This window comes from Globicephala melas, chromosome 3, assembly GCF_963455315.2.
Source record: "Globicephala melas chromosome 3, mGloMel1.2, whole genome shotgun sequence".
In the NCBI taxonomy this organism is placed as follows: Eukaryota; Metazoa; Chordata; class Mammalia; order Artiodactyla; family Delphinidae; genus Globicephala; species Globicephala melas.
The window spans coordinates 162,883,126-162,908,630 of NC_083316.1; the positions used below are offsets into that span (position 1 = coordinate 162,883,126).

Consider the following 25,505-nt stretch of genomic DNA (forward strand, 5'->3'; position numbering starts at 1 on the left):
AGAGTGCGACTGTGTTTCCAGTGCTACCAAAGTCCCCAGTGGGTGCTGATAAATATTCACTGAGTAAATGAATGCCGGAAGCTTGGAGAGAGAATTTGGCAGGGTTCCCCAGCTCCATCCGGGGAGGCAGCCTGGAAACCTGGCAGGCAGCAGAGGGCCCATCCTTGGATAAGGTGACCCAGTTCCTGGGCTGGCTCTCAGCCTTGCTTTGCCCCCTCATCCCCATCTGTAAAATGGGTGGGCTGGAGAATTAGAGGAAGACAGGGCAAGGACTATAAACATCCTGACTTTATAATTGGGGTGAGGGGCTTCTCTCTGAGCTTCAGTTTCCTCATATTTAAATCAAGAGAAAAAGAACTAGCTCAAAGGTTTTTTTAATTCAGTGGATGAATATTTGAGGAACTGCCAGGAAGCAGGTGTAGCTGGAGGGAGGGAGCAAGGGAAAGAGGTGGGAGAAGAGGAGAGAGGGAAGGTGAAGGGGGCAGATCGTGCAGGGCCTTGTGGGCTGCAGGTAAGACTTTGGCTTTTACTCTGAGGAAAGTGGGAGCCAAAGAGGGATCTAGGCAGAGGAGGGACATGACCTGACTCAGGTGTTCCTAGGAGTCCTTGGGGTGTTGTGGGGAAAAGAGACTACGAGGTCGAGGGAAGAGCCGAAAGACCTGGGAGGAGGTGACTGCACTGGTCCAGGCGAACGATGATGAAGACTGGACCCGGTGCAGATAGTGGAAGGGTGAGAAGTGGGTGGATTCTGGATTGGTATAATTTCTCCTCCTCCTCCTTCTCATTCTTTCTCTGTTAACCACCACCACCACCAACCAGCCCCTAAGAGTCGTCCAAAGGAAAAAGGGAGAAAGAAAACATCCCGCCCCGGCCTCTGGGACGGTGCAAACCACTCACAGCTGCGGGTAACCAAGGTACCCGCAGCCCTCCACGCTCTGGCGGGTCCCAGGAGGGCGCCAATGAGGCGGCGCTGCCAGGGAACGCTCCCCGCCCCGCGCCCCAGGGACCGCGGCTTGGCCCAGTCACCGGATTTGAAAGGGAGTGCGGGGTCGGCCACGAGCCCGCCTGCGTGCTACAGAGACTCCGGAGACCCTGAGAAGCTCCTCAAAGGTCTCCACCTTCTGCCTCCGATAGGGCAGGAGTGTGCATTGTGGAGCGCCACCTGCATGCAGCAGCCCCGAAGAAGAGGCGGGCCCCCATTTTACAGCAGGGAAAACTGAGGACTCAGCGGCCACGGGGCCCGCAGCGAGTCCGTGACGGATTTAGGGTTCAAATCCCTTTTCATAACAACGGCAAAAACACTAAAAATCACAGCAGCTAAACTTTATTGAGCTGTGTGTTCACAGCACTTGGCATGTATTGTCTCATTTAATTTTGCCAACACCTAAGGGGTGGGTAGGTAAATCCTTCCCGTTTTACAGATGAGGGGCTTTTAGGGCTTGGGGACTCCCCCAAGGCAGGCGGGGATTTGAACACAAGTCTGCTCAGAGCTTGTCTCCAGCCTATGGGGAAGCTCCGGTGCCTTAGAATGACGGACCGTTCCAAGAGGCCTAAAATTGCAAACACAGGCGGGGATGAATTGGTTTTGTTTTTTGAGAGATTCCGGGAGGCCCAAAGGCCTCCACAGCTCCCCGCTTTAACGTGGCTCACTCTTTTCTTCGGGTTCCTGCGCGCTCAAACGGAGCACCCGTGGGCAGAAGGAGGATTCAGAAAGAGGAAAAGGCTGGGGAAGAGGACAACGCGCTCTCGGCCGGGGAGAGGGGCGTCCGGCAGGCAGGACCCCGCAGCCCCGGGGGCCGCCGGGAGCCGCACCCCCTCGGCCCCGCCCCCTCCTCGGGCGCCGACCTAGGCGGTCACGTGACCGAGCCAAGCGGCAGCTGGGGCCGGAGGGCGAGGCGCGCGGACACGGCGGCCAGGCCAGGCGGGGCTAGAGCCGAGCAGGCCGGAGAGGGCCGTGCGCCCGGGGCGGGGGGGTCGCGCCGCGCCCGCCCCCTCCCCGCCCCGCGTGGGGCGTACGCACGCTCCTCTCACCGCCCCTCTCTCCGCGCGGGGACCCCTGGCGGACGGCGCGTGGACATGGCCAGCGATGCTTTGCAGGTAGGCGCACCTGCGTCCTCAGCCCCGTGGCGGCCAGCGGGCGCCGGGGACCCCCGCCCGCGCGCTGCCGGAGCCCCCGGGATCGGGGCGGCCAGGGCGGGTCCCCCCCTCTCCCCTCCCCCCCTCCCCCGAGCACTGGGCGCCCCCTCCCTGGGCCGGCACCGTGGAGCCAGCACAGTCCCCTTCTCGGCTGGTGGAGGTACGCACAAGGGGGGGAGCGGGGAGGTCCTGAAGCACCCCCAAGCTCCGCCCTTCCCCAAGAATTAGAGGGGGCGCGGCGGAGGCTAGAATTCAGGTGTCTGTGGCTGGCTGTGCATCCCGGTGCCTGTCGACCCTGCCACTCGTTCTCCCTCCCAGCGTTCGGTTCCGGGCAGGTGCAGCTCCACCTGAGCAGGTGCCTGGCGCGGTGCCCCGGGAAGGGAGGAGGCCGCCCGGCCCGTTCCTCTCCCCCGCACAACAAAGCTCCAGCCGCCCCCACCTCCAGACTGAGCTTTACGATGGTCCCGACGCCACCCAGATTGTCACCTGTTGCCGGAAGTGCCAGAGTCACCTCATTAGGTCGGGGGATGGGGGACCCACACGGCCACCCGGCTGCCAGGTGGAACCTTATCCCAGGTGGGGAGTGTCCATGTCAACAGACTGGGGATTCTCTTATACCTGGAATCCCACCTGGGCATGGGCTGGGTCACCCCACAACATACACACACACACACACACACACACACACACACACACACACACGCACGCAGAGGCACAGCGGACTGACACCAACCTGCCGCCCAACCAGGTTCTTCCTGTGCCACCTTGTGGACATCACAGCCCTGGACCCACCTTCCCTATTTGTGGCTAGCAGGGCCAGGGTGACTTCTAACACTTCTTTCGTTCAGTGACCCAAATCTGAGACATGTCCTGTACCTCTGGTGCCCCCATTAGCACCTCATCATCCCTCCGTCGTCCTGTGGTTGCTGTGTAACTGGGTTCTCGTCTCCTTCTGCACCTGCCCCCACATCCCCTTTGTGTCTGTCCCATGACCCCCATCCCCCATCCCAGTCCTGCTGATGGCCTGCCAGCCTTGCCGAGGAGCTGGGCGTATCTGGTGTTGCCGATCACACAAGGTCAGACCTTGGGGGCTGGGGAGGGCTGGGGTCTCTGCCTCTACACCTCAGCCCTGGGAGGGCTGTGTAGGAATCCCCTGGCGCATGCATGCGCTTGGCATGTAGCAAACATGACCTGGACGGAGGCTGTGATTCCTGGAACGAGGCTGGACCTGTGCCCTGGTCCCCTTTCCCATCTCCTTCCTGCTCTCTTCCCCTGTCCTGGTCATTCCTTTCTCGTGGCTGCTTGGGTCTGCTAAACTGTCCCTCTGTCTGTCCCAGTGTGTGCCTGTCCGTTCTGTGTCCAGCAAACGGATGTCCTGTCCAGATTCCGGAAACGCCCAAAGCATTGAAATCTCCGGACATGGGGTCTAGGTCCCTGGCCACTCTGGGAAGAGGGGAATTCTGGAAGATGGACCCTCTGGACCTGGGGTCTCCTGCTTCATGGTGGGAGTTGGGGGAGCAGGGATTCTCCAAGGCCAGGCCAGGTTCCTGATTCATGGGTTCATCTTGCTGGCCCTCAGGTGACCCCTGCCCTAGGTAGGAGTGAGTCACCCAAGAGAGGAGAACCCAGGAGGGCGGGCCTCCCTCCCTCCCTGCTCTGCATATTCTCAGGCCTCAGCTGCTGGAGGAGGTGGGGCTGAGGGAGCCTGCCTGGACTTCCCTCATTTGACCTGGCCCTGCTCCTGGCTGTACCCCTGCTCTGCCTGCTGGGGATAGGGTGGGGCTGGGTGGCAGGTGGGGCCTGGTTGGTAGCAGGTGGTATTAGGTGAGCCTGGGTTTAAATTCCAGAGCTGTCACTTCCTAACAGTGTGTCCTAGGCCCCGTGCCTTTCCCTCTCTGAGCCTTGGTTCTGCCGTCAAAAAAATGTAGCTGGAGGGTTTTCATGGTGGGGAAAGACGTAGACCAGGCCAGCACCTTGCAGGTGGGGCTGCTGTGAAATCCTTCCTGGGTCACGGTCAGCAGCTCAGCGTGTGCATCTGTGTCCTTTAATCCAGGGTTTCTAAGCCTCAGCACTATTGACATTTGGGGCTGAATCATTCTTTGAGATGGAGGCTGTCCTGTGTACTGTAGAATGTTGAGCGGCACCCATGGACTCGACCCAGTAGATGCCAGTAGCACCCCCAGTTGTGACAACCAACCAAAAATGTCTCTGGATATTGCCAAATGCCCCCCAGAAGTGGGGTGGTCGTGGAGGCGATCCCCTCCCCCATGGAGAACTGCTGCTGCCACCTCTCTGAGCCTCAGTTTCCTCACCTGTAAAGTGGGGGAGAATTATAGCAGTTGCTCAGGATAAATGTGAGGGGTCAGGAGGATCATGGGAGTGACGCTTTTGGCCTGAAGTAAATCCCTGGGGGCAGCTGCCCTTGAGGTTGGTCGGGAGCCAACCATGACTTTCTTCATCTCTGAAATGGGTTCTCATGGCGGCGGCAGATAATGTCTGTGGGGCTCTTCATGCCACGCTGACACCTAGCTCAGATTCTGGGCATTCCCGTTTGAAATCCTAGCTCTGCCTTCTGCTGGCTGTAGGACTTTGGGCAAGTTACATCACCGCTCCAGGCCTCCGTTTCCTCATCTTGAAAATAGGGTGATAATAGGGACTTCCCTGGCAGTCCAGTGGTTAAGACTCTGTGCTTCCACTGCAGGGGGGGCATGGGTTTGATCCCTAGTCAGGGAATTAAGATCCGGCATGCCATGCGGCATGGCCAAAAAAAAAAGAAAGAAAATGGGGTGATGATAGCACCTCCTGGGGTTGCATTAGTTGACCTGGGAGCAGCTTGCGGTAACTGCTACCATACTTGAGCTTTCATAGAGACACTCTCACCGCAACCCTCCAGCGCTGCCTCCTCACAATGTGGGCCTCAAGGAGGTGCCGCTGGGCTGGCCAGGCCCCTTAGGCCTCTAAGCTGTGGTCAGCAGCAGCGAGAGACCGAGCTGAGAAGAATCCGGAAGCTGGGACAGGCTGCATCTGCAGGAAGGGGGCTGGGCCACCCATATAAGCACTCATGGGTGTTTGCATATAAGTGTGCACAGGGGTAGACGCAGGGGGTGTGCACACACTTGCTAGCCTGCGATGCGTGCACATGCCTATAGGTGTATGAGAGCGTGTGCACACCCAAGCCAGCCCCTGGAGCCTGTATACATGGGGGAGGCTGCTCTTCACGTCCACACTAGTGGGCCTGTGAACGTGTGCACGCTGTGTACGCCTTGGGCATCCTCTTGGGACAGGGAGCAGGGGCCATCCCTGGGGTGCCTCCAGAGAAGCCGGCTCAGGCCTGGAGTGGGGCCTGAGAGGAAGGCCCTCTAGATGCCCCAGAGGCCCAGAGCTGGCCTTTTGCAGGGGTTGCTGGGAGCTAGCAGGAAAGAGGAAGTAGCAGGCGAGAGGCCCTGGCAAGGCTGAGGTTCAGGAAGAGGGCGGGGCCCTCAGCCGGAACCCAGGATGGCGGAGGCCAATCCCCCTTTGGACCGGGAGCTGGAGGTGCGGGCTGGGGTCCTTGTGGGGGGCCAGCAGAAGAGGACCCCAAGTGGCACAGGCCAGAGGCTCTGCCCTCGGTACCTCTCGGTTTTGGACTGAAGGGAGGAGATGAGGTGTTAGACTTGGAGTTTTCTGTTTGAGAGATGAAACTGTTTGGGGCCCTTTGGGCTTCCAGGCTGGGGAGATAGAGGAGGAAAGGGAGAGGCCTCTGCTCTTCAGGGTGCCGGTTGTAGAGGATGAAAGGAGGGGAGATGGGGCCTGTCCCCGGGATCTAGTTTGGGGGTACAGCAGGGGACAGATGAGGCCTCGCCCCGTGTCCTCCTCGTTTGGGATTATAGCAGAGGGAAGGTGAGGCCTGCCCTCAGTACCTCCTGTCCTAGGTTGAGGGCACAGCAGTGAGGAGAAGGGGCCTGGGACCCCAACCTTGTGGTTTGGTGGGGCATCAGAGGCCTGCCCTTGATACTTCCTTGTTTGGGGAGCAGCAGAGGGAAGATGAAACCTGCCCTCAGGACCTCATAATTTGGGGGACAGGGGAGTGGAGATGGGGCCTACCCTTGGGACCTCCTAGGTTAGGGGGGCAGCAGAGGAGAGAAAGGGGTCTGCCCTCAGGATCTTGTCATTTGGGGGGCGACAGAAGGGAGACAAGGCCTGTTCTTGGGACCCCCTAATTTGGGAGGACAATGGAAGTGAGATAGGGCCTGTCCTTGGGGACCCCCTAGCTTGGGGGGCACAGTGGTGGGGTGATGGGATCTGACCTGAAGAATCCCACTGCCTGAGGACAGATGAAGGGAGATTGAACTGTATTTGTGGTCCCCTAGTCTGAGGGGACAGGGAAGGAAGAAGCCCCTGCCCTCGGGACTTTGCGGTTTGGGGATGTCTGAAAGCAGGGACAGGGCCTTGCCTCACCTCCCACTTTTGGTGGCGGGGCGGGGGGGTGCCGATCAGAGGACATAGAGCAGCCCTGTGTCAGGAGTTACAGTCTGGGAGGGGACCAGGCCAGGTCGGCTGAGCACGGCTGAGCACTCTGCACCCCAGAGTCCTCCTGGCCCCACTGACCCTGCTCCGTCCTCCGCAGAGCGAGCCGCGCAGCTGGTCCCTGCTGGAGCAGCTGGGCCTGGCGGGCGCCGACCTGGCAGCCCCCGGGGTGCAGCAGCAGCTGGAGCTGGAACGGGAGCGGCTGCGGCGGGAGATCCGCAAGGAGCTGAAGCTGAAGGAGGGCGCCGAGAACCTGCGGCGGGCCACCACCGACCTGGGCCGCAACCTCGGCCCCGTGGAGCTGGTGCTGCGCGGCTCCTCGCGCAGACTCGACCTGCTGCACCAGCAGCTGCAGGAGCTGCACGCCCATGTGGTGCTGCCCGACCCCGCGGCTGGCGTGCACGGTAAGCCAGGCTTCCCCGGGGATGCGGGACAGCAGGGGGTTCCACTGCCCAGGGCTCACCCGCTGTGTCCTAGAGCGAGGCCAGCCCATCGCCTCTGACCTCCAGGGAGACACACTGGGTCACAACAGCACCGAGCCTCAAAATACAGGCAGACCAAAGGCCAAAAGCAACACCCAGAGAAAGGTACACACAGTCACACCCACACCTGGACAACACCAAAGGGCTTACACGGGGTCACACGAATATCCAGGCTCACAGAGTCATACCAGCACCCGGACAACCCCCAAGACTCTTTCTAAAATATCTTTAATTTTTATTGATTAAAAAAATTTTCAATTGGGATCAAAAAACACATAACAAAATGCGTCATTTTTAAGTGTACAGTTCAGTGGTGTTGAGTAGGTTCACATTATCGTGCAAGGGATGTGCAGAACTTTTTCACCTTGCAACCAAAGACAAAGGTGTAACACACACCACATCAGTAGCCAGAGACATTCACACACGGTCACACCAGCACCCAGACAACTCCTAAGGGCATACGCACTATCATATGAATACCCAGAGACTTGCATACCGGCACCCAGCACCCAGAGAAATGCACGCACAGTCACACCGACACACAGACAATACCGAGAGACTCGCACATGCTCGCGCCAACCCCCAGAGATTCACACACACACAGAGCTGCCCAACCCCTACAGACGTCCACCGACCTGTCAACAGCCTGAGACTTATACACACAATCGGACAAGGCCTGAAGACTCAGCACCACTTAGCCCAACACCCATATACCACTTAGGTGTGTCAACAGCTAGAGACCAACATTGTCATGTCAACACTCAGAGATACAGTTCAGCCGACCCCCAAAACCTCATCCGGTCACAGCTGCACCCAGAGTGACCTGGACAGTCACACCACTCGCTAGAGACTCACAGAGCCATGCCAGCATCCAGAGACATGCATGTCCGGCTGTACCAGCACCCAGACACGTGGACACAGTTGTACCAGTGCCGGGAGATCAGAAAGCACAGTTGTGCCAATAGTCGGAAGCATATGCCTAGAGTCACCCCCAGCACCCAGAATCTCACACAGTCCTTCTAACACCTCGAATCTCACAGTTACACTAGCACCTGGGGAGACACATACTCGCTCAGTTATGCCAACACCCTGCGGGTCACAGACCTAACCACCGCCACACCCACGGATGCCCACACAGCTGTGTAAGTAGTTGGGGACTTCCATATGAAGGTAGATACAGTCACACCAGCACCAAGGACCCAGCGCACACCTGGACACTTGCCTGTGCTCATTCATGCTGGTCCTGCCCCAGTCCTGCAGGGGTTTCCCTACGAGGGCTGGGGTGGTTGGGCCCTCTGGACCCTGGTCCCCAGCTCTTCCTCTCCCTGGCCCTGGGGGTGGATCCTCTCAGCTGGGGCAGAACCACCTGGGCAGATGGAGGTGAGGGCCGTGGTGACTCTGCCCCATCTACCCCCTCCAGATGCCCCCCAGTCCCCCTGTGAAGGTGGCCCAGCCTGCTCAGCCACCAACCTGAGTCGCGTGGCCGGCCTGGAGAAGCAGCTGGCCATCGAGCTGAAGGTGAAGCAGGGGGCGGAAAACATGATCCAGACGTACAGCAACGGCAGCACTAAGGTGGGGGCAGCGCGAGTGCACCCCGCCCCGTGTGCATGTACACCCGCAAGCGAATACAGTCTGGGGGGGGCAGGGTGGCACCTACATCTGCTCCCTTGGGAGTCTGGGGTCCTCTGGGTTGGGGACAGAGGGGCTGATGGGTGGCTTTGCAGCAGGACTGGGGTGCGGGCAGCTCATGGGGGCATATGGGAAACAGGGTAACTGTGGGTGATGTCAGACAGACACATGACAGAGACTGTCCCCCCCAAACTCAGTTACCCCCAGAGATGGTCAGGGCAACACGCAGCCTCTCACTGCTGGTGGTTTCTCTCTGACACTTGGACACGCAGATCAACACCTCGGGGCACACACATCATCGTCCTAACATCTAGAGACACAGCCATGGTCACAACAACACCTAGAGACTCACAGACACACATGCACCGTCATAAGGTCTAGAGTCACATCAGTAACAACGCTCATAAGCACGTGGAGGATGACCACCAGAGCAACCTCTAGATACAGAGAGACACACACCATCGTATAACGCCCGGACACACAGCACAGGCCAACACACCGCCTAGACAGACAGACACACACATTATTAAATTCACACTCAGAGACCAGAATTGTCACACAGGCGCTCCCCCAGTTGTACCAGTACTGAGTACACAGTCACAGGTTTGCACCAACACCCAGAGATACACCCACAGCGCAGTCAGACCTACAGCTAGAGACCCAGAGAGCACCCATGCCTGTGTGCACACACAAATGTGAATGTTATGTGGGAGGGCACAAGCCATGCAGAATTTTTTTTTTTTTTTTTTTACCTTTTATTGATGTGTAACAAATGGACGTAAAGTGCAGAAAACTTAAGTGTACAGACCAATGAATTTTTATCTAGGTACACATCACCCACATCGAAATACAGAACACTTCCTGTCACCCAGAAAGGGTTCCCTCCTGCCCCCTTCAGTCAGTACACAGACTTCTTTGACCACAGGTTAGCAGTGCCTGGTTTTGAAACACAGCACCAGGTAGATGGAAAAATCCACAACCAGTGTCCAGTGCATGTACACAACACGGGGTCCTTGGCTATGCCCAGTCATCGCTGTGCCTTGACCTGCACACACAAACATCAGGACTCCACTTACTGTAACTGTCTCACATCCAGTCACCCTTGGACTCACCCACGTGGCTACAGTCAAGGCTACGCCCACCACGGGGAACACTTACACACGCACGCCATTCTGACAGCTGACACAAACACAGTGCCTGCTGGTGCAAGGCACGGCTCTGAGCCCTCCACACAGGTTAGCTCCTTTAATCCTCAGCCCAGTGTTGGTTGGTGCTGTTAGTACTCCCCTTCCTGCAGATGAGCAAACAGGCCAGAGTAGTTGAGCGGCTTGCCCAAAGTCACACAGCTGTTAGGCGGCAGAGCCAGGATTCAAATGCCACGGGCGACATCTCCCATCAGCACCCAGGAACACACGGAGGCACGTGTTATCACACCCACACATGAATGCTCTGTCACAGGGTCACCCAGGGCCTGCACGATGTAGACAGCAGGACTGGTGGTCAGACCCTCATCTGCCCAGCCTTTCCCTCATGGCCCGTCTCTGCCTCCAGGACCGGAAGCTGCTGCTGACGGCCCAGCAGATGCTGCAGGACAGTAAGACCAAGATTGACATCATCCGCATGCAGCTCCGCCGGGCGCTGCAGGCCTGCCAGCTGGAGAGCCAGGCGGCCGCAGACGAGGCCCAAGGTGAGTCCCTTGCCCTGAACAAGCCTCACCTGCATTCCACCCTGGAGAGTTCAGCTCCCAGCCCCACGAGGGGTCCCTCTCTGAGGCAGGGAGGTGGGTGCTGTGACTCACCACGTGACTGGAGCCCATTCCTGACCCTTGCCAGGCCTCAGTTTCCCATTTTGTCCTATTTCAGATTTGCATGTGATCATGTATTGGCAAACTACGGTTCTTGGACCAAATCTGCTGCCGCCTTTTTTTTTTTTCAAATAAAATTTTATTGGCACCCAGCCATGCCCGTTCATTTACTATCACTTAAGGCTGCTTTTGCACTGCAACAGCAGGGCCAAGGAGTGGCAACAGAGCCCGTGTGGTCTACAAGGCCAAAAATATTTACCCTTTGGCTCTTTACGGAAATAATGTGCGGACCCCTGGACTAGGTGGTTGCCTTGTCACGTTGGCCCCTGTGGGTGTCCACGGTGTGTGTGTGTTCCTTTGTGTGTCTCAGTGTATGAATGCCTGGGGGTGTCTCAACCCCATTGTTAGCCTGAATTTGTCACCGGGTCTTGATGTATTGTGTGCAGAGAAGATTATCTGTGCTACTGATGTGTGTCAGTGTATCAGCTACTGATGTGTATCAGTGATGCTGACCATGGGGACACAATACATAATAACATCATGGTGCCGCAGCTCCTCCGTAATAATACGGTGCCGCAGCTCCTCCGTAATAATATCCTGCCCTGTAACTATGGTAGTTTCTGTGTCACTACGAGAGGTAAGTGTCAGCTCTTGGTGGGTGTTAGTGCATTTGGGCTGCTGTACCGCAATACCACAGACTGGGGGTGGGGGCATGTAAGCGACAGACATTTATTTCTCACCGTTCTGGGGGCTGGGAAGTCCAAGATCAAGGCGCCGGCAGATCCAGCGTCTGGTGAGAGCCCTCTTCCAGATTCATAGACAGCTGCTTTCTTACTGCATCCTCACTGGTAGAAGGGGCAAGGGAGCTCTCTGGGGTCCCTTTTATAAGGACAGTGATCCCATGCATGAGGGCTCCGCCCTTATGTCCTAATCACCTCCCAGCGGCCCCACCAACTAATAACATCATATTGGCGGTTGGGTTTCAACGTACGAATTTTGCAGGGACACAAACATGCAGTCCATAGCAATAGGGCTTGGAACTCGGATGACAATGTGTGTGTCTTTGTAGCGGGGAGGTGTCGGCGTGACTGTGTGGTTGTTCGTCTGTACTCTGAATGCCTACGTGGGCTTCTCAGTGACAGTGTGTGATGGTATGATCACGTCCCTGTGCTTTGGGGTGACATTGTAACTTTTGGTGACAGCCTGATATTGTCCCCATAAGTGTAAAAGCCTTGATGACTGTTTGGGCACATGTGACAGCAGTCCCGGTGGGTGCCACACAGCTGTGGGTGACTGTGACTGTCTGAGTGCCCACGTCTGAGTCTAGGTCGTTGTGCAGGACCACGAGACCGTCTTTGGAATCTACAGCCTTGGATAAGGGTGACCGTGGCCTTGTTTCTCTGAGTGACAAGTTTCCTGCACCTGGGTGACAGTGTATCCTTGTGCCTGTCCCTGTGCCATTGGGCCTCTGTGTCTGTGGGTATCAGTGATTCTGCCCTGCCTATGTGACAGTATGGTGGCATTTCTTTACCTGTCCCTATGCCTTATCCGTGTGGCAGTGTGACTGTGTTCCTCTGATTCTCCCTGGGCTGGAGATAGAGCCCTGGGAGTTTTGCCACTCTGTGACTGTGTCCTATAAGGGTATTTATGTTCTGTGACCATTTCCCTCTGCCCTTGTGACTGTGTCCCTTTGCTGGGGGTTGACAAGGCATATATCTATGTAATAGCCTCATCACTGTGACAATGTCCGTATGTGGCAGTGTGATGGCATCTTTGTGAGAGTGTGTTCCTCAGCGTGTGTGTGTGTGTGTTCCAGTGCCTACACTGGTGACAAAGTGATAATGCCACTGTCACCCTGTGAGTGACAGTGTGACGACGTCTGTGTGACACTGTTCCTGTTCTCCCAACTACATGGTATTTCATGGGGTGGGTGGTCACTATGCATTTATCCAGACCCCTGCTGGAGGAAATGAGGTTGTTTCCAATCTTTTGCTCTTAGAAGGAAGGCTGTGAATAACCGTGTAGAGGTGTTTTTTTAAAAAAAATTTATTTATTTATTTTTGGCTGCGTTGGGTCTTCGTTGCTGCGCACGGGCTTTCTCTAGTTGCGGTGAGCGGGGGCTACTCTCCATTGCGGTGCTCGGGCTTCTCATTGCGCTGGCTCCTCTTTTTGCGGAGCACCTAGGCGCGCGGGCTTTAGTAGTTGTGGCACATGGGCTCAGTAGTTGTGGCTCGTGAGCTCTAGAGTGCAGGCTCAGTAGTTGTGGCGCACGGGCTTAGTTGCTCCGCGGCATGTGGGATCTTCCTGGACCAGGGCTCAAACGCGTGTCCCCTGCATCGGCAGGCGGACTCTCAACCACTGCGCCACCAGGGAAGTCCCTGCAGAGGTGTTTTTTATGGGATAAAGTCCCTGAACTGGGATTGCTGAATCAAAGGGTAAATACATTTGTGATTCTGATAGAAATGGCCAAACTGCCTCCATTGGAAAGCCACTTGTATTCCCATTAGCAATGAATGAAAGTTACTCTTTTTTTTTAAGTGTTCCTGTGTCTGTGTGACTATATCCTATCCAGTTGCCATGGTATCCCTGCGACAGTCCCTGGGGATGAAGTGGGACCCTGACAATGTATCTGTCCCTAAGACTTTGTTAATGGTGTGCCTGTATATATGACTGTCCCCGGGTGACAGCTTAACTACATCCCTGGGACTGTCCATGTGGGTGTGAGAGCGTCTGGATAAAAGAGGGACAGCATCTGGGTGGAAGTGTGGCCGTCTGCCTGTGGGTGACAGTGTCACCATGACCCCTCACCTTGGGAGAAAGTGATGCATATTGATGGCCGTCTGTGGCCAGTGCTTGTTCCTGCAGATGGCTGCGTGTCTGGGACCGGGCTGGTTGGACCTGGGCCCAGGCTAGCCTCACTGCCTCGTGCCCTACACCCACAGGGAGTCCGGACCTGGGGGCCATGGAGCTGCGCATCGAGGAGCTGCGGCACCACTTCCGAGTCGAGCACGCGGTGGCGGAGGGCGCCAAGAACGTGCTGCGCCTGCTCAGCGCTGCCAAAGCCCCAGACCGCAAGGCTGTCAGCGAGGTGAGGGACGCGGTGTCGACCCAGAGGGGTGGGGCTTCAGCGATGGGTGGGACCTCATTTTCAGGGAGCCCAGGGGTAGGACCCAAATGGCTGAGGGCTTGGGCTTCCAGGGAGGAGCTCCAGGTAGGACTTAGCCAGTCTGGGGGCGGGGCCTGGGTCTGCACTTGGGGAGGGGCGTGCTGGATCCCGCCCCCAGCCCGGCCAGGCTCCTCCCACCGCAGGCGCAGGAGAAGCTGACCGAGTCCAACCAGAAGCTGGGGTTGCTTCGGGAGGCGCTGGAGCGGCGGCTCGGGGAGCTGCCCGCTGACCACCCGAAGGGGCGGCTGCTGCGCGAGGAGCTTGCTGCGGCCTCGTCCTCAGCCTTCAGTGCCCGCCTGGCCGGGCCCTTCCCCGCCATGCATTATAGCACCCTGTGCAAGCCCGCGCCGCTCACAGGTGGGTCCCGACGTCCCCCACCCAATCCGGACCCTACCTCCCGCAGCTCTGGACTCCTGACCCCTCTGAGTCCCCCAGCCCCGAGACCCCCAACCGGGATCTCCACTCTCCCCAACCCTGGACTCCCATCCCACTGTTCCCTCCCTTCTCCATTCACCCCAGCCCTCTGGACCTGGGCCCCATTTCCCATGCCAGACAGCCTTATGCACCTGGACTTCCCACCCCGCCTTGCCCTCTGAGGGACTTTTGTCCCCATCCCCATCACTTTCGCCACCCCTCCCCAAATGGCCCTGCCTTTTTTCTCCAGCCAGAGTCCCCCAGCCCAGTCTCACAGTCCCTTGCTCTCAGAACCCTCAGCCCTGAACCTCTGTCCCCCAACGCCCAGGCTAGCCAGCCCCTCCCTCCTTAGATCCCTCAGCCACTACCTCCCCAGACTAGCCCTACCATAGACCCCAGCCCCAGTGTCAGACCTCAGATCAGCCCGCCGAATCTAAGCCCGGACTCCTAGTCCTACCTGGCTCACCACCGCCTGGACCTTCAGCCTACACCCTGAACCTCTCTTCTGTCACTAAACCCCAGCATCCAGACCCCCTCCCCAGATTGACCCACCCCTCCCCTTGTCCCATGTTTTTCACTTCCGGACACAGCCATCCCTGCATCAGACCCCCTGCCTCACCCTGACAGTCCTTCACCACCTCCCACTTGCATGTTGGCCACTTCTGCACATGCCCACTTTACCTGCAGGCCCTTCCCCTCGTCCTGCCCCAGATGTGACCCCCCGCTCCCCCGTCATGAGCCTGCTCCTCTCTCAGGGACCCTGGAGGTGCGTGTAGTGGGCTGCAGAGACCTTCCAGAGACCATCCCTTGGAACCCCTCACCTTCAGTGGGGGTGCCTGGGACCCCTGAGAGCCGCACCCCCTTCCTGAGCCGCCCAGCCCGGGGCCTTTACAGCCGAAGTGGAAGCCTCAGTGGCCGGAGCAGTCTCAAAGCGGAATCCGAGAACACCAGTGAGTGGGCATTGAGGGTCTGGAGGGATGAGATGGGGTGGGGGGTCCTGGATTTCCCACATTTGTAACATTCTCAAAAATTAGTACATCACACCCGTTAGGATGGATACCGCAAAACAAAACAAAACAAACACAGCTGTTAAGGAGGATGTGGAGAAATTGGAACCCTTCTGCTCTGTTGGTGGAAATGTAAAATGGTGCAGCCACTGAGGAAAACAGAATGGCAGGTCCTCAGATGATTAAACAGGGAATTACAATATGATCCAGCAATCCCGCTTCTGAGTAAATATACAAAAGAGTTGAAAGCAGGGTCTCGAAGATATATTGGTATACCCATGTTCATAGCAGCATTATTCACAATGGTCAAAGGTAGAAGCAACCCAGTGTCTGTTGACGGATGGATGGGTAAACAAAATGTGGTCCATCCATGCAATGGAATATTTCTCTGCCTTGAAAAGGAAGGACATTCTGAAACATACTGCAACATGGATGAACTTGAGGACGTTACGCTAAGTGAAATAAGCCAGTTATAAAAAGACAAGTAGTACATGATTCCACTTACATGATCCAGAGTGGTCAGATTCATAGAGATGATGGTTGAGGGTGAGGGGGGAATGCAGAGTTATTGTTTAGTGGGGACAGAGTTTCAGTCTGGGAAGATGAAAAGAGTTCTGGAGATGGATGGTGGCGATGGTTACACAACAGTGTGGACGTACTTGATACCACTGAGCTGTACGCTTAAAAAGGATTATGACGGTAAATTTTATGTTACGTGAATTTTACCACAGTGTGAAAAAAGCTAATACGTACATGTTTAAAAGTATGAATAAAAGAAGAATCACAATAGAGTAACCATCTGTGTTGCCACCACCCAGGTCAAGAAGTAGAATTCTCTGAGCCCCCTCATGCCCCATCCTCAATTCCAGCCCCTTCCTCTGTCCTAGAGGTGGCTACTCTCCTGACTCTCACGGTTATCATTTCCTTGTTTTGCTTTGTAGTTTTAGCACCCATGTACCATCTCAAAACAATGTAGTTTAATTTGCCTGTGTTTGAACTTCATATATGTGGAATCATACAGAATGTATTTTATGGTAATGGCTTCTTTCAGTCAACATTGTTTGGGAGACTCATCCCTATCGTTGCATGAAACTGTAGTTCATTCATTTTGCCATGTCATGAGGCATGTCAGATTGCTGTCTTTTTTTAGGTAAAAAATAGTTGAATTCAGCCATTTCATGGTTTAGCTAAAGACTATATTACAATTTATATATTAATTCCTGGACAGTGAGCTGTTTCTAATTTAGGGCTGTTATATAAGCATTATATTTATGCATCTCCCGATGTATACTTGCCTGCATTTTTCGAGGGTAAATACTTAGGAATATATTGCCGGAACTTGCATACAGCATAAAAGTGAATTTGGATCCCCGCCTCACACCTCGTGCAAAAATCAACTGGAGATGGATTAAAGGCCTTAATGTGACAGGCAGAACTGTAAAGCTTTGTCAGATAGCACAGCAGAATATTGTGGGGGGGGGGAGAAGATGTCTTTAATAAGATACAAGAGATTACCCTCGGCCTGCAAGAATCTCCTGACAGCCTACCCCAACCCCTGTTCCAGGTGAGGTGAGCACTGTGCTCAAGCTGGATAACACAGTGGTGGGGCAGACGTCCTGGAAGCCGTGTGGTCCCCACGCCTGGGACCAGAGCTTCACCCTGGAGCTGGAGAGGGTGAGTTGGGTTAGGGGATGACAGGGCTTGGAGGAGGAGGAGTTTGAGGCCTCGGGCGCCCCAAATGACGGCCCTCTTTCTCTCCCTTGAGGCACGGGAGCTGGAGTTGGCTGTGTTCTGGCGGGACCAGCGGGGCCTGTGTGCCCTCAAATTCCTGAAGTTGGAGGATTTCTTGGACAACGAGAGGCATGAAGTACAGCTGGACATGGAACCTCAGGGCTGCCTGGTGGCTGAGGTACAGCCTGACCCCGACCCCTGAGAAAATGCTTGGGCATCTCCTGCTCTGGAAGGGGAAGATGGGTTTTCCACTGGTCTCTGAATCTCGATAGAAAAGTACATATAATTAGTCACATCAATGCATGACTTAAGCTGGGATTGGTTTTGTTCTGAAACAAGATATTAAAAAAAGAAAAACAACAACAACAACAACAAAATTTTGTCAAGCTAGAAAAGCAAAGCAAACCCTAGCAACATATTACGGAGATTGCCACCAGAGCCACAGCTGAGCAGAGAGATTCCTTCCACAGTGATGTCAGGGTTAGGGTCCAAATCAGGGTGGCCCACCCTTGGCACTATGGACATTTGGGCTGGATCATTCTTGGTTGCAGGGGCCGTCCTGTGCACTGCAGGGTGCTGAGCAACACCCCCTGCCTCCCCCCACAGGATGCCAGTAGCAACCCCCCCGCTCCAAGTTGTGACCACCAAAAATGTCTCCAGACACGGCCAGGGTCCCCTGATGAAGAGCCCATAGTCTAAGTAACGTTCCTAGCTGACCCCTTGTAGTACGGCTGGGCCCTGTTCGCAGTGCTGTACTGGCATTGACTCGTTAGTCCTCACAATAACCCAGTGCAAACAGGACCATTATTAGTCACATCTGATAGAGGAGGAAATGAGCGACAGAGAAAGAAAGTCACTGGTGCCCTCATTTAACCAGAATCATCCTCAAAAATTCTTCAAATTTGCCCCTAACATATACATGTGTCCTGTTTTTTTGTCTATAGGTATATGTGTGTGTGTGTGTGTATGTGTGTGTCTCCCCATGTCCTTAAACCCAGGAGGAAATGTGTTTGTTTTTTTCTTTTTTGCTACTTGCTTAGATTTTTAAATACCGCTTCTCTTTGCAAGAAGATCAGACCATGTGAAAGAGATCAGAAATGAAAGAGAAACAGTTCACAATGCACAGTATAAAATACAGCTGTATAATGAACTCTGTTTTCGGGAGTGGGATAAATACCAAGTGAGTCACTGGGTTCAAGTGAGTTTAAAGATTAACCTGAAAGAAGCTTTTCCTTGGTTGCCAGAGACCAAATACATATTACTCTAAGTTTTCACTAAAAAGTGCTTTCAAAATTAAAAAAAACATTAGTAAATTTTCACTAATTCCCAACACGTAGTTTTTTCTTGAAAAAGTATCTAGAAAAATTCTGAAAATATTCAAGGGCTGTTTTACTATCCAGGTGGAAATTCTTATGTGATCTCATAATCGAGGACTCCTGAAGGAAAGGAGCAGAGAAGGGCAGACTTCAGATGGTAGGGCCACGAAACTATTCTTCTATTAGGAAGACTGTCCAAAACCCAAGTGGACGATAGAGGTGGGTGGCCCGGGGGACAAGTTCTGAGGCAGTCCTTCTTGCCTTCAAGGTTTACTTATAACATTCTATTTTGTTCTCCCCGAAGCGCCAGCCTGTAGGACTTTCTGCAGTTCTGTTGTCAGTGAGCCTACAATCGTTGAGTTCCGTTGTAGGTAGAAATGTTCCATATCTGTGTCATCCAATACAGTAGCTGCTAGTCCGTTGAAGTGTGGCTAGTGTGACTGGGGGAACTGACGTTTTCATTTTACTTAATTGAAATAGCCACATGTGGCTAGAGGGGACCAGATTGGACACCCATAAAGCCACACAGTTCTGTGACTCCGGCACCTTCTAGAAGATGTGTTGGAGTCGGGAGAATTCAACTCGGCCAGTGGTTTCCCCACGTGGGTGGGCGCCAGCATCACCTGGAGGGCTTGTTGAAACACAGACTTCGGGGCTCCACCGCCGGGGTTTCTGATTCGGTGGGTCCAGGTTGGGGTGGCGGTGCTGAGAATCTGCACTTCCAGCAGGTTCCCAGGTGATGCTGATGCTGCTGGTCTGGGACAACACTCGGGCGATCGGGACACTAGGTGAAGTGTAGGACCTGTTTGCTGGAGTTGTATGCGCATCTCGTTGGACCAGACCCACTCCCCACCCCTGGAGGAGGGCCTGCTTGCCTCCTTCTTGCCTTTCCAAGGTAGCAGTTCAGGAGGTGGTCCCGTCGAAGGATGGACTGGCTTTATGACCCCTTAATACGATGCCTAGTACTCTGTGGTTGAACGCAATGCCACAGCGATCAGAACCCCCGAGACATATGGGCGTGCACACCTATGATCCTAAGGGCTTCCCCACCAAGCTGCCTGGAGGTGGGCGAGGGTCCTCATGCCAGCCCCTCCCTCAGGTCACCTTCCGCAACCCTGTCATTGAGAGGATACCGCGGCTCCGACGGCAGAAGAAGATCTTCTCCAAGCAGCAAGGTGAGGGGATGGGCTGGGGCAGGGGAGAGACCAGGGGTCCCGGGAGTGTCACAGAGGGTGACACCCGCCCCTGTCTCCCCAGGGAAGGCATTTCAGCGCGCTAGGCAGATGAACATCGACGTCGCCACCTGGGTGCGGCTGCTTCGCAGGCTCATCCCCAATGCCACTGCCACAGGCACCTTCAGCCCTGGGGCTTCTCCAGGACCCGAGGCTCGGTCCACAGGGTAAGGAGGGAGGGCCCCGGAGTTCCGGCTGCCTCTGGTTGCTTCCTGGAATGCTAGGTCTTAGATGCACCCTCTTCCCTTTGCCGCAGCGACATATCTGTGGAGAAGCTGAACCTCGGGGTTGACTTGGACAGCTCACCCCAGAAGAGCCCTCTGGGTCCTCCTTCCAGCCCATCAAGTCTGGTGAGCTTCCCCCTTGGCCTGGGCAGTGTTAGGGGACCTCCACTGCCACTCAAGGCCCAGAGATCGCCAGGAACTTCCCTGGTCACACAGCACACCTCTGCCAGAACCGGGGTCCTGTTCTCTATCCCGGATAAAAACATGAGCTTGGGAGCCAGGCTACCTGGGTCCCGTCCCTGCTCTGCTGCCTCCTAGCTGTGTGACTCACGCCAAGCAGCTTCACCTCTCTGTGTTTAGTACGCTGCCCTGTAAAATGATCACACTTAAAACTCATGTCGATGACAGAAGTCCAGTTAGTGGTTTTCTCTGGGTGGGGGTTTATTGATAGGAGGGGGGACACAAGAGAGCCTGGCAAAGATGATAAAAATGTTCTGCATCTTGATCTAGGTCGGAGGTCAGCACACTTTTTCTGGAAAGGGCCATATAGGCAGTATTTTCAGCTTTGTGGGCCAGAAGGTCACAGTGATGACTAGTCAATGCTGCTCTCGTAGAAAGCAGCCACACCTGATACAGGCAGACGTGAAGGGGTGTTGCTGTGCTCCAGGAAGCCTTACTGAACGTCTGTCACTTTCATGGATCGTGAACTATTAGTCTTCTTTTGATTTTTTTCCCCCAGCCCTTTAGAAACGTAAAAATCCTTCTTAGTTTACAGACTGTACAAAGCATGGAGTTTACCGACCCTTGGGCTAGGCGACGGGCATCTGGATAGATTCGTATGTAAGAGCTCTTTCCATTGCCCACCTCACCGAGTGCACTTTATACCTCGTTTTCTAAAAAAAATGGAAACAATAATATATGCTTCGTGGCATCAAATTAAAACGAGATGCCTCATTAAATTAGATGAGTTTGTCAAAAAAAAAAATACAAAAGTTGAATAACATTGAACGCTGGGGAGGATGCAGGAAAAGCGTGAGAATCACTGCATCTCCTTCGGACGGCACAGCTGGCTGAGTTAAAAAGATGGGCATTACCTTGACCTAGAAGTTCCAGTCCAGGACATCTATGATGGACATTCACACACGGCCACCAAAATGCTTGAATGGTATAAAATACATCTAGAAAGGTACCCACGAAATCATGAACAGCAGCTGGCTCTGGGGAGGGCAGCTGGGGCAGGAGAGGACTGTGTTTCCTACCGTACACCTGTTGGCACTGATTGAATCTTTAGAACTGTCTCTATAGTGGAGAATGATGGACGAGTAGGTAAATTTTTCCCACTTAAATTACTAATTTTGATTCTTCTCAAAGTTATATATGCTTATGATGTAAAGAATTAGGTCACTCCGTGGTATTCCCTAATACCAATAAAGGGAATAAGTAGATAAATGATAAAATACAGCATAGAATGTGCTGGGAAGAAAAATAAAGCAGAGAAAGGGGACAGGGAGCGTTGGAGCTTCTGTTAGTTAATATGGCGGTCAGCTGGCCACCTTCAAAGGTGACGTTTGAATAAAGGCCGGAAGCAGGTGAGGGAGGAACAGTGCAGGTGCTGAGAAAAGAGAGTTCCTGGTGGAGAGAACAGCCCCATGCAAAGGTCCTAGGGTGGAAACACGCCTGGTGTGTTCAGGGCACAGTGAATGGAACAGTGTGGCTGAAGGGGGATTGAGTGAGGAGGGGTGGGGGAGGAGAGGTGAGGTCACATTGGTGACAAGAGCCTTGGTGGCTCTTGTGGTTATGGGTTATTGTACTCTGACCTCCTCTGTCTGCCACAGACTTCTCTGATCCAGGAAACTACCACCACTCCTGAGCTGCCTTCAGAGACCCAGGAGATCCCAGGCCCCACCCTGTGCAGGTGACACCCCTCCCCTGGCCACCACCCACCACCCCTGCCCACTGTCCCTTGCCCACCAGCCTCCTCTTTCCACAGCCCTCTGAGGAAGTCACCCCTGACCCTCGAGGATTTCCAGTTCCTGGCGGTGCTGGGCCGGGGTCACTTTGGGAAGGTGAGGCGGGGGGCAAGGAGTTGGGGGTCTGGGGGGTCCAGACCTCCAGGTCCTTGGACTGGCCACTAAGGCCACCCCTGCCCACTGTGGTTCCAGGTGCTGCTCTCCGAATTCCGGCCCAGCGGGGAGCTGTTTGCCATCAAGGCTTTGAAGAAAGGGGACATTGTGGCCCGAGACGAGGTGGAGAGGTGGGGACCCTGCTCAGGCCCTCTGAGAACTTTGGTCTTCTGGGAAATGGGAGACAGAGCAGTCCCCTCCTTGGAGCTGCTGTGAGAGTGATTCGTAACAGTCACTTATACTTATTAAGCTAGTATTGGGGTGGCCAAAAAGTTCGTTCGGGGTTTCCTGTATTACAGGAAATCCCGAACGAACTTTTTGGCCACCCCAATACTTACAATAATAACGACTCCTAGAAAGCACCCACCGTGTGCTTTACATGTAGTAACAAATTCCTTACAACGGCTCTAAGAGGTAAGGACTGTTATTGTCCCCATTCTGCTGATGGCACAGAGAGTTTGAGCAAATTGCCCAAAGGTCACATAGGCAGTAGGCAGCAGGTCTGGGATTTGAACTTAGGGACTCGAGTTCTGAAGCCTGTGCTATTAATGGTGCCATTGTACTGGGGTCAGGACCCTGAGTTCAGATCCTCCCTCTGCTACAGATGTGCTTAGAAACCTTAGGGAGTTCATTTCACCCTTCTGAACCTCAGGCTCCCCTTCTAGAAAAGGGGAGTACTAATGCCTTTCTTGCAGGGTCGCCGGGTGGAATGAATGAGAGGATGACTCTAGAGCATTCTGCACAGTGCCCTGCCCCCTGTAGATACCTGAGATTGTCCCCAATCTTCTTGACATCCTTTTATTAACCAGGAACCCAATTTAGGCTTAAGCAAATACAGGAATTCATTGCTCTGCATCAGAAAAGTCCAGGGGTGGCCTACCTCCAGGCATGGCTGTACACAGGTGCTCAGTTGATATCTCTCCCTTCTGCTTTTGTCCGTGTGGGCTTTGCTTGCAGTCCCCTCACAGGGACAGAGATGCCCCCCACCCTAGCAGTTTAAGGCTCATCTGCAGACTTTAGCTCTTCTTCCTTAATAATTCCAGCAGAAACCCTGAGATTGAGCCCCATTGGCCTGGCTTGCCCTTTTGTGGGCCAATTCCTGGCCAGGGAGATGGGGTGCTCCAAAGGGAAAGAACAGTCCCTCTGGTGGTTTCCCAGAGGGAAGTTACTAGGACTGTTACTAGGACAATGGATGGATTCTGGGTGCCTGGTTAGCACGTTCAGAAGCATGAAGCAACTTGCCCAAGTGTGCACAGCCATGCAAGGCCCTTGACAAACAGCTGATGATTGAGGACTCTAGGGGGTGGGCGAGTCGGTGGTAGGGAGCTGCTGTGGTCTTTGACCCCTGCCCCACCCCCATCCCGCCCAGCCTGATGTGTGAGAAGCGGATCTTGGCGGCTGTGACCAGCGCGGGACACCCCTTTCTGGTGAACCTGTTTGGCTGTTTCCAGACACCAGAGCACGTGTGCTTCGTGATGGAGTACTCGGCCGGCGGGGACCTGATGTTGCACATCCACAGTGATGTGTTCTCGGAGCCCCGTGCCGTGTGAGCCTAGTCCCCCACCCCACACCTCCACCCACAGGCCCTGCCTCCCCCCAGCTCCTGGAGTTATGGGGTAATGGGGGGCTTTTGAGGATGTGGGAGCCTTATGTGACCCTCTGCCTTTCCTGGAAGCCCAGCTCCCTCACACCGGCCTCTCTCTGCAGCTTTTATTCGGCCTGTGTGGTGCTGGGGCTGCAGTTTCTCCACGAACACAAGATCGTCTACAGGTGTGTATGTGTGTGCGCGCGCGCATATGCCCGTGCATGCATGCTCTGCCCACTGGGGGACGCTGAGGCTTCAGGCAGGACCCAGATTCCCACTCATCCCTCTTTACATCCTCCCGTCCCCTCCCCCACAGGGACCTGAAGTTGGACAATTTGCTCCTGGACACCGAGGGCTATGTCAAGATTGCAGACTTTGGCCTCTGCAAGGAGGGTGATGAGCGGTGGGGGGACTGGGATCTGAGGGGCTGGCCTCTGGGGTTTAGACAGAGAGGGGAGGGAGTGGAGTCCCCAGCCTTACCTGGGTTATCCCCTACCCTGGTCCTGGGATGGGGCTGGCTGTCTGGACCACCCCGTGCTGGGCTGGGCTAGAGCTGTGACCACCCCCATAACCTCACATGGTCCTGCTGCCCCCAGGGATGGGCTATGGGGACCGGACCAGCACTTTCTGCGGGACCCCGGAGTTCCTGGCACCTGAGGTGCTGACAGACACATCGTACACTCGGGCGGTGGACTGGTGGGGGCTGGGCGTGCTGCTGTATGAGATGCTGGTCGGTGAGGTGAGGCCCCAGGCCGCTCCGCCCTGCCTGTCCCCGATAACCTGGATATGCCCGGTGGGGGAGAGGGGGGTCGGAATTGGCCTCCACTATGTGCTGTCTGATTGAGGACAGGTGGCTTTGCCTCCCTAGCCTCGGTTTCTGCATCTGTAATTTGGGGTACTTACCCTCCCACGTGAGCCTTGTAAAAGTGCCACGGGAGCCCAGGGTGGAGCTGGGTGTGGTGTGGCCAGAGGGGCCTAATTCACCCTGGCTCTTCCTGTCCCCAGTCCCCGTTCCCAGGGGACGACGAGGAGGAGGTATTCGACAGCATCGTCAACGATGAGGTTCGCTACCCCCGCTTCCTGTCAGCTGAAGCCATTGGCATCATGCGCAGGGTGAGGACCCCCCCCCAACTTAGGGTGGGCCAGGGGAGTGGCTCTGGGACTAGGAAGAGGAACACTGACACAGAATTCCCTCCCCCCAGCTGCTGCGGAGGAATCCAGAGCGGAGGCTGGGATCCAGCGAGAGGGATGCAGAGGATGTGAAAAAACAGCCTTTCTTCAGGGTGAAGTCCCCCACTCCCAGGACCCAGCCATCCCCCCCACCCAAGACCTAGTGGCTTCACCTCCAACACTGTCACCTCCCCTTGACACCTGCCTGCCTTTCCTTCCCCCTCCCTTACCCTCACTGGCCCTCCTACACCCACATCCACTCCAGGCTGGCCTGCGGGGTGGCGGGGCGGGGGGGGGGGGGGAGCGCTGCCCTGTGTATGAGCCCAGGCCCCTCCCCCCACTCCTACGGTGATCCTTCCTGAGCCCCCAGGCCCGCCACTTTCCCTTCCTCTATCTTGTGACTCCCTGTGTTGATCCCCACAGATCCAAGGCCAGACAGGGTGCAAGGAGCAAAGCCTTCCTGCGCTCTGCTCTGAGCCTCCCCTGCTGACCTCTCCCCTCTCTGCCCTGCAGACACTGGGTTGGGATGCCCTGCTGGCCCGGCGCCTGCCGCCGCCTTTCGTACCCACGCTGGCGGGCCGCACTGATGTCAGCAACTTCGACGAGGAATTCACAGGGGAGGCCCCCACGCTGAGCCCACCCCGCGACGCTCGGCCCCTCACGGCCACAGAGCAGGCAGCCTTCCGGGACTTCGACTTTGTGGCCGGGGGCTGCTAGCCCCCTCCCCCACTTCTGCCCCCACCGAGCTGTCAGTTTTTAAAAAGGCCTTTGGGATTTGCTCTATCCATGCATCTCCGTCCGTTCTTGTGCAGTAATGGGGGTGGGGGGCGTGCTTGGAGGTGGGGAGAGTTGGGAGGGGATGTGATGGATGGCCGGTGGCGTAGGGAGTGATGGGGAGAGGCCCTGGATTGTGGTGGGGGATCGTTTGAAGGGGCCAAGGGATGGTGGAGACTCGGGTCTGTTATTGTGGTGGGGAGCAT

General features: G+C 55.4%; 1 protein-coding gene across 2 annotated transcripts; it reads left to right on the plus strand.

The window, feature by feature from the left end:
• The first annotated feature begins 1,869 nt into the window (after positions 1-1,869).
• PKN1 (protein kinase N1) lies at positions 1,870-25,308 on the plus strand. 2 transcript variants are annotated; one of them, XM_030879840.3, is made up of 22 exons: positions 1,870-2,097; positions 6,743-7,046; positions 8,545-8,696; positions 10,305-10,440; positions 13,500-13,645; positions 13,867-14,080; positions 14,893-15,087; positions 16,709-16,818; positions 16,910-17,053; positions 19,291-19,366; positions 19,449-19,590; positions 19,680-19,773; positions 21,483-21,562; positions 21,638-21,713; positions 21,810-21,901; positions 23,140-23,316; positions 23,478-23,540; positions 23,672-23,748; positions 23,952-24,094; positions 24,361-24,468; positions 24,558-24,638; positions 25,039-25,308. In XM_030879840.3, the coding sequence occupies exons 1-22, from the start codon at positions 2,077-2,079 to the stop codon at positions 25,240-25,242; spliced, it is 2,835 nt and encodes a 944-aa protein (XP_030735700.1). In that variant the 5' UTR covers positions 1,870-2,076; the 3' UTR covers positions 25,243-25,308. The 2 variants fall into 2 exon arrangements, with proteins under 2 accessions (XP_030735700.1, XP_030735699.1); XM_030879839.2 differs by lacking the exon at positions 1,870-2,097 and adding an exon at positions 5,626-5,670.
• The last annotated feature ends 197 nt before the right edge of the window (positions 25,309-25,505 follow it).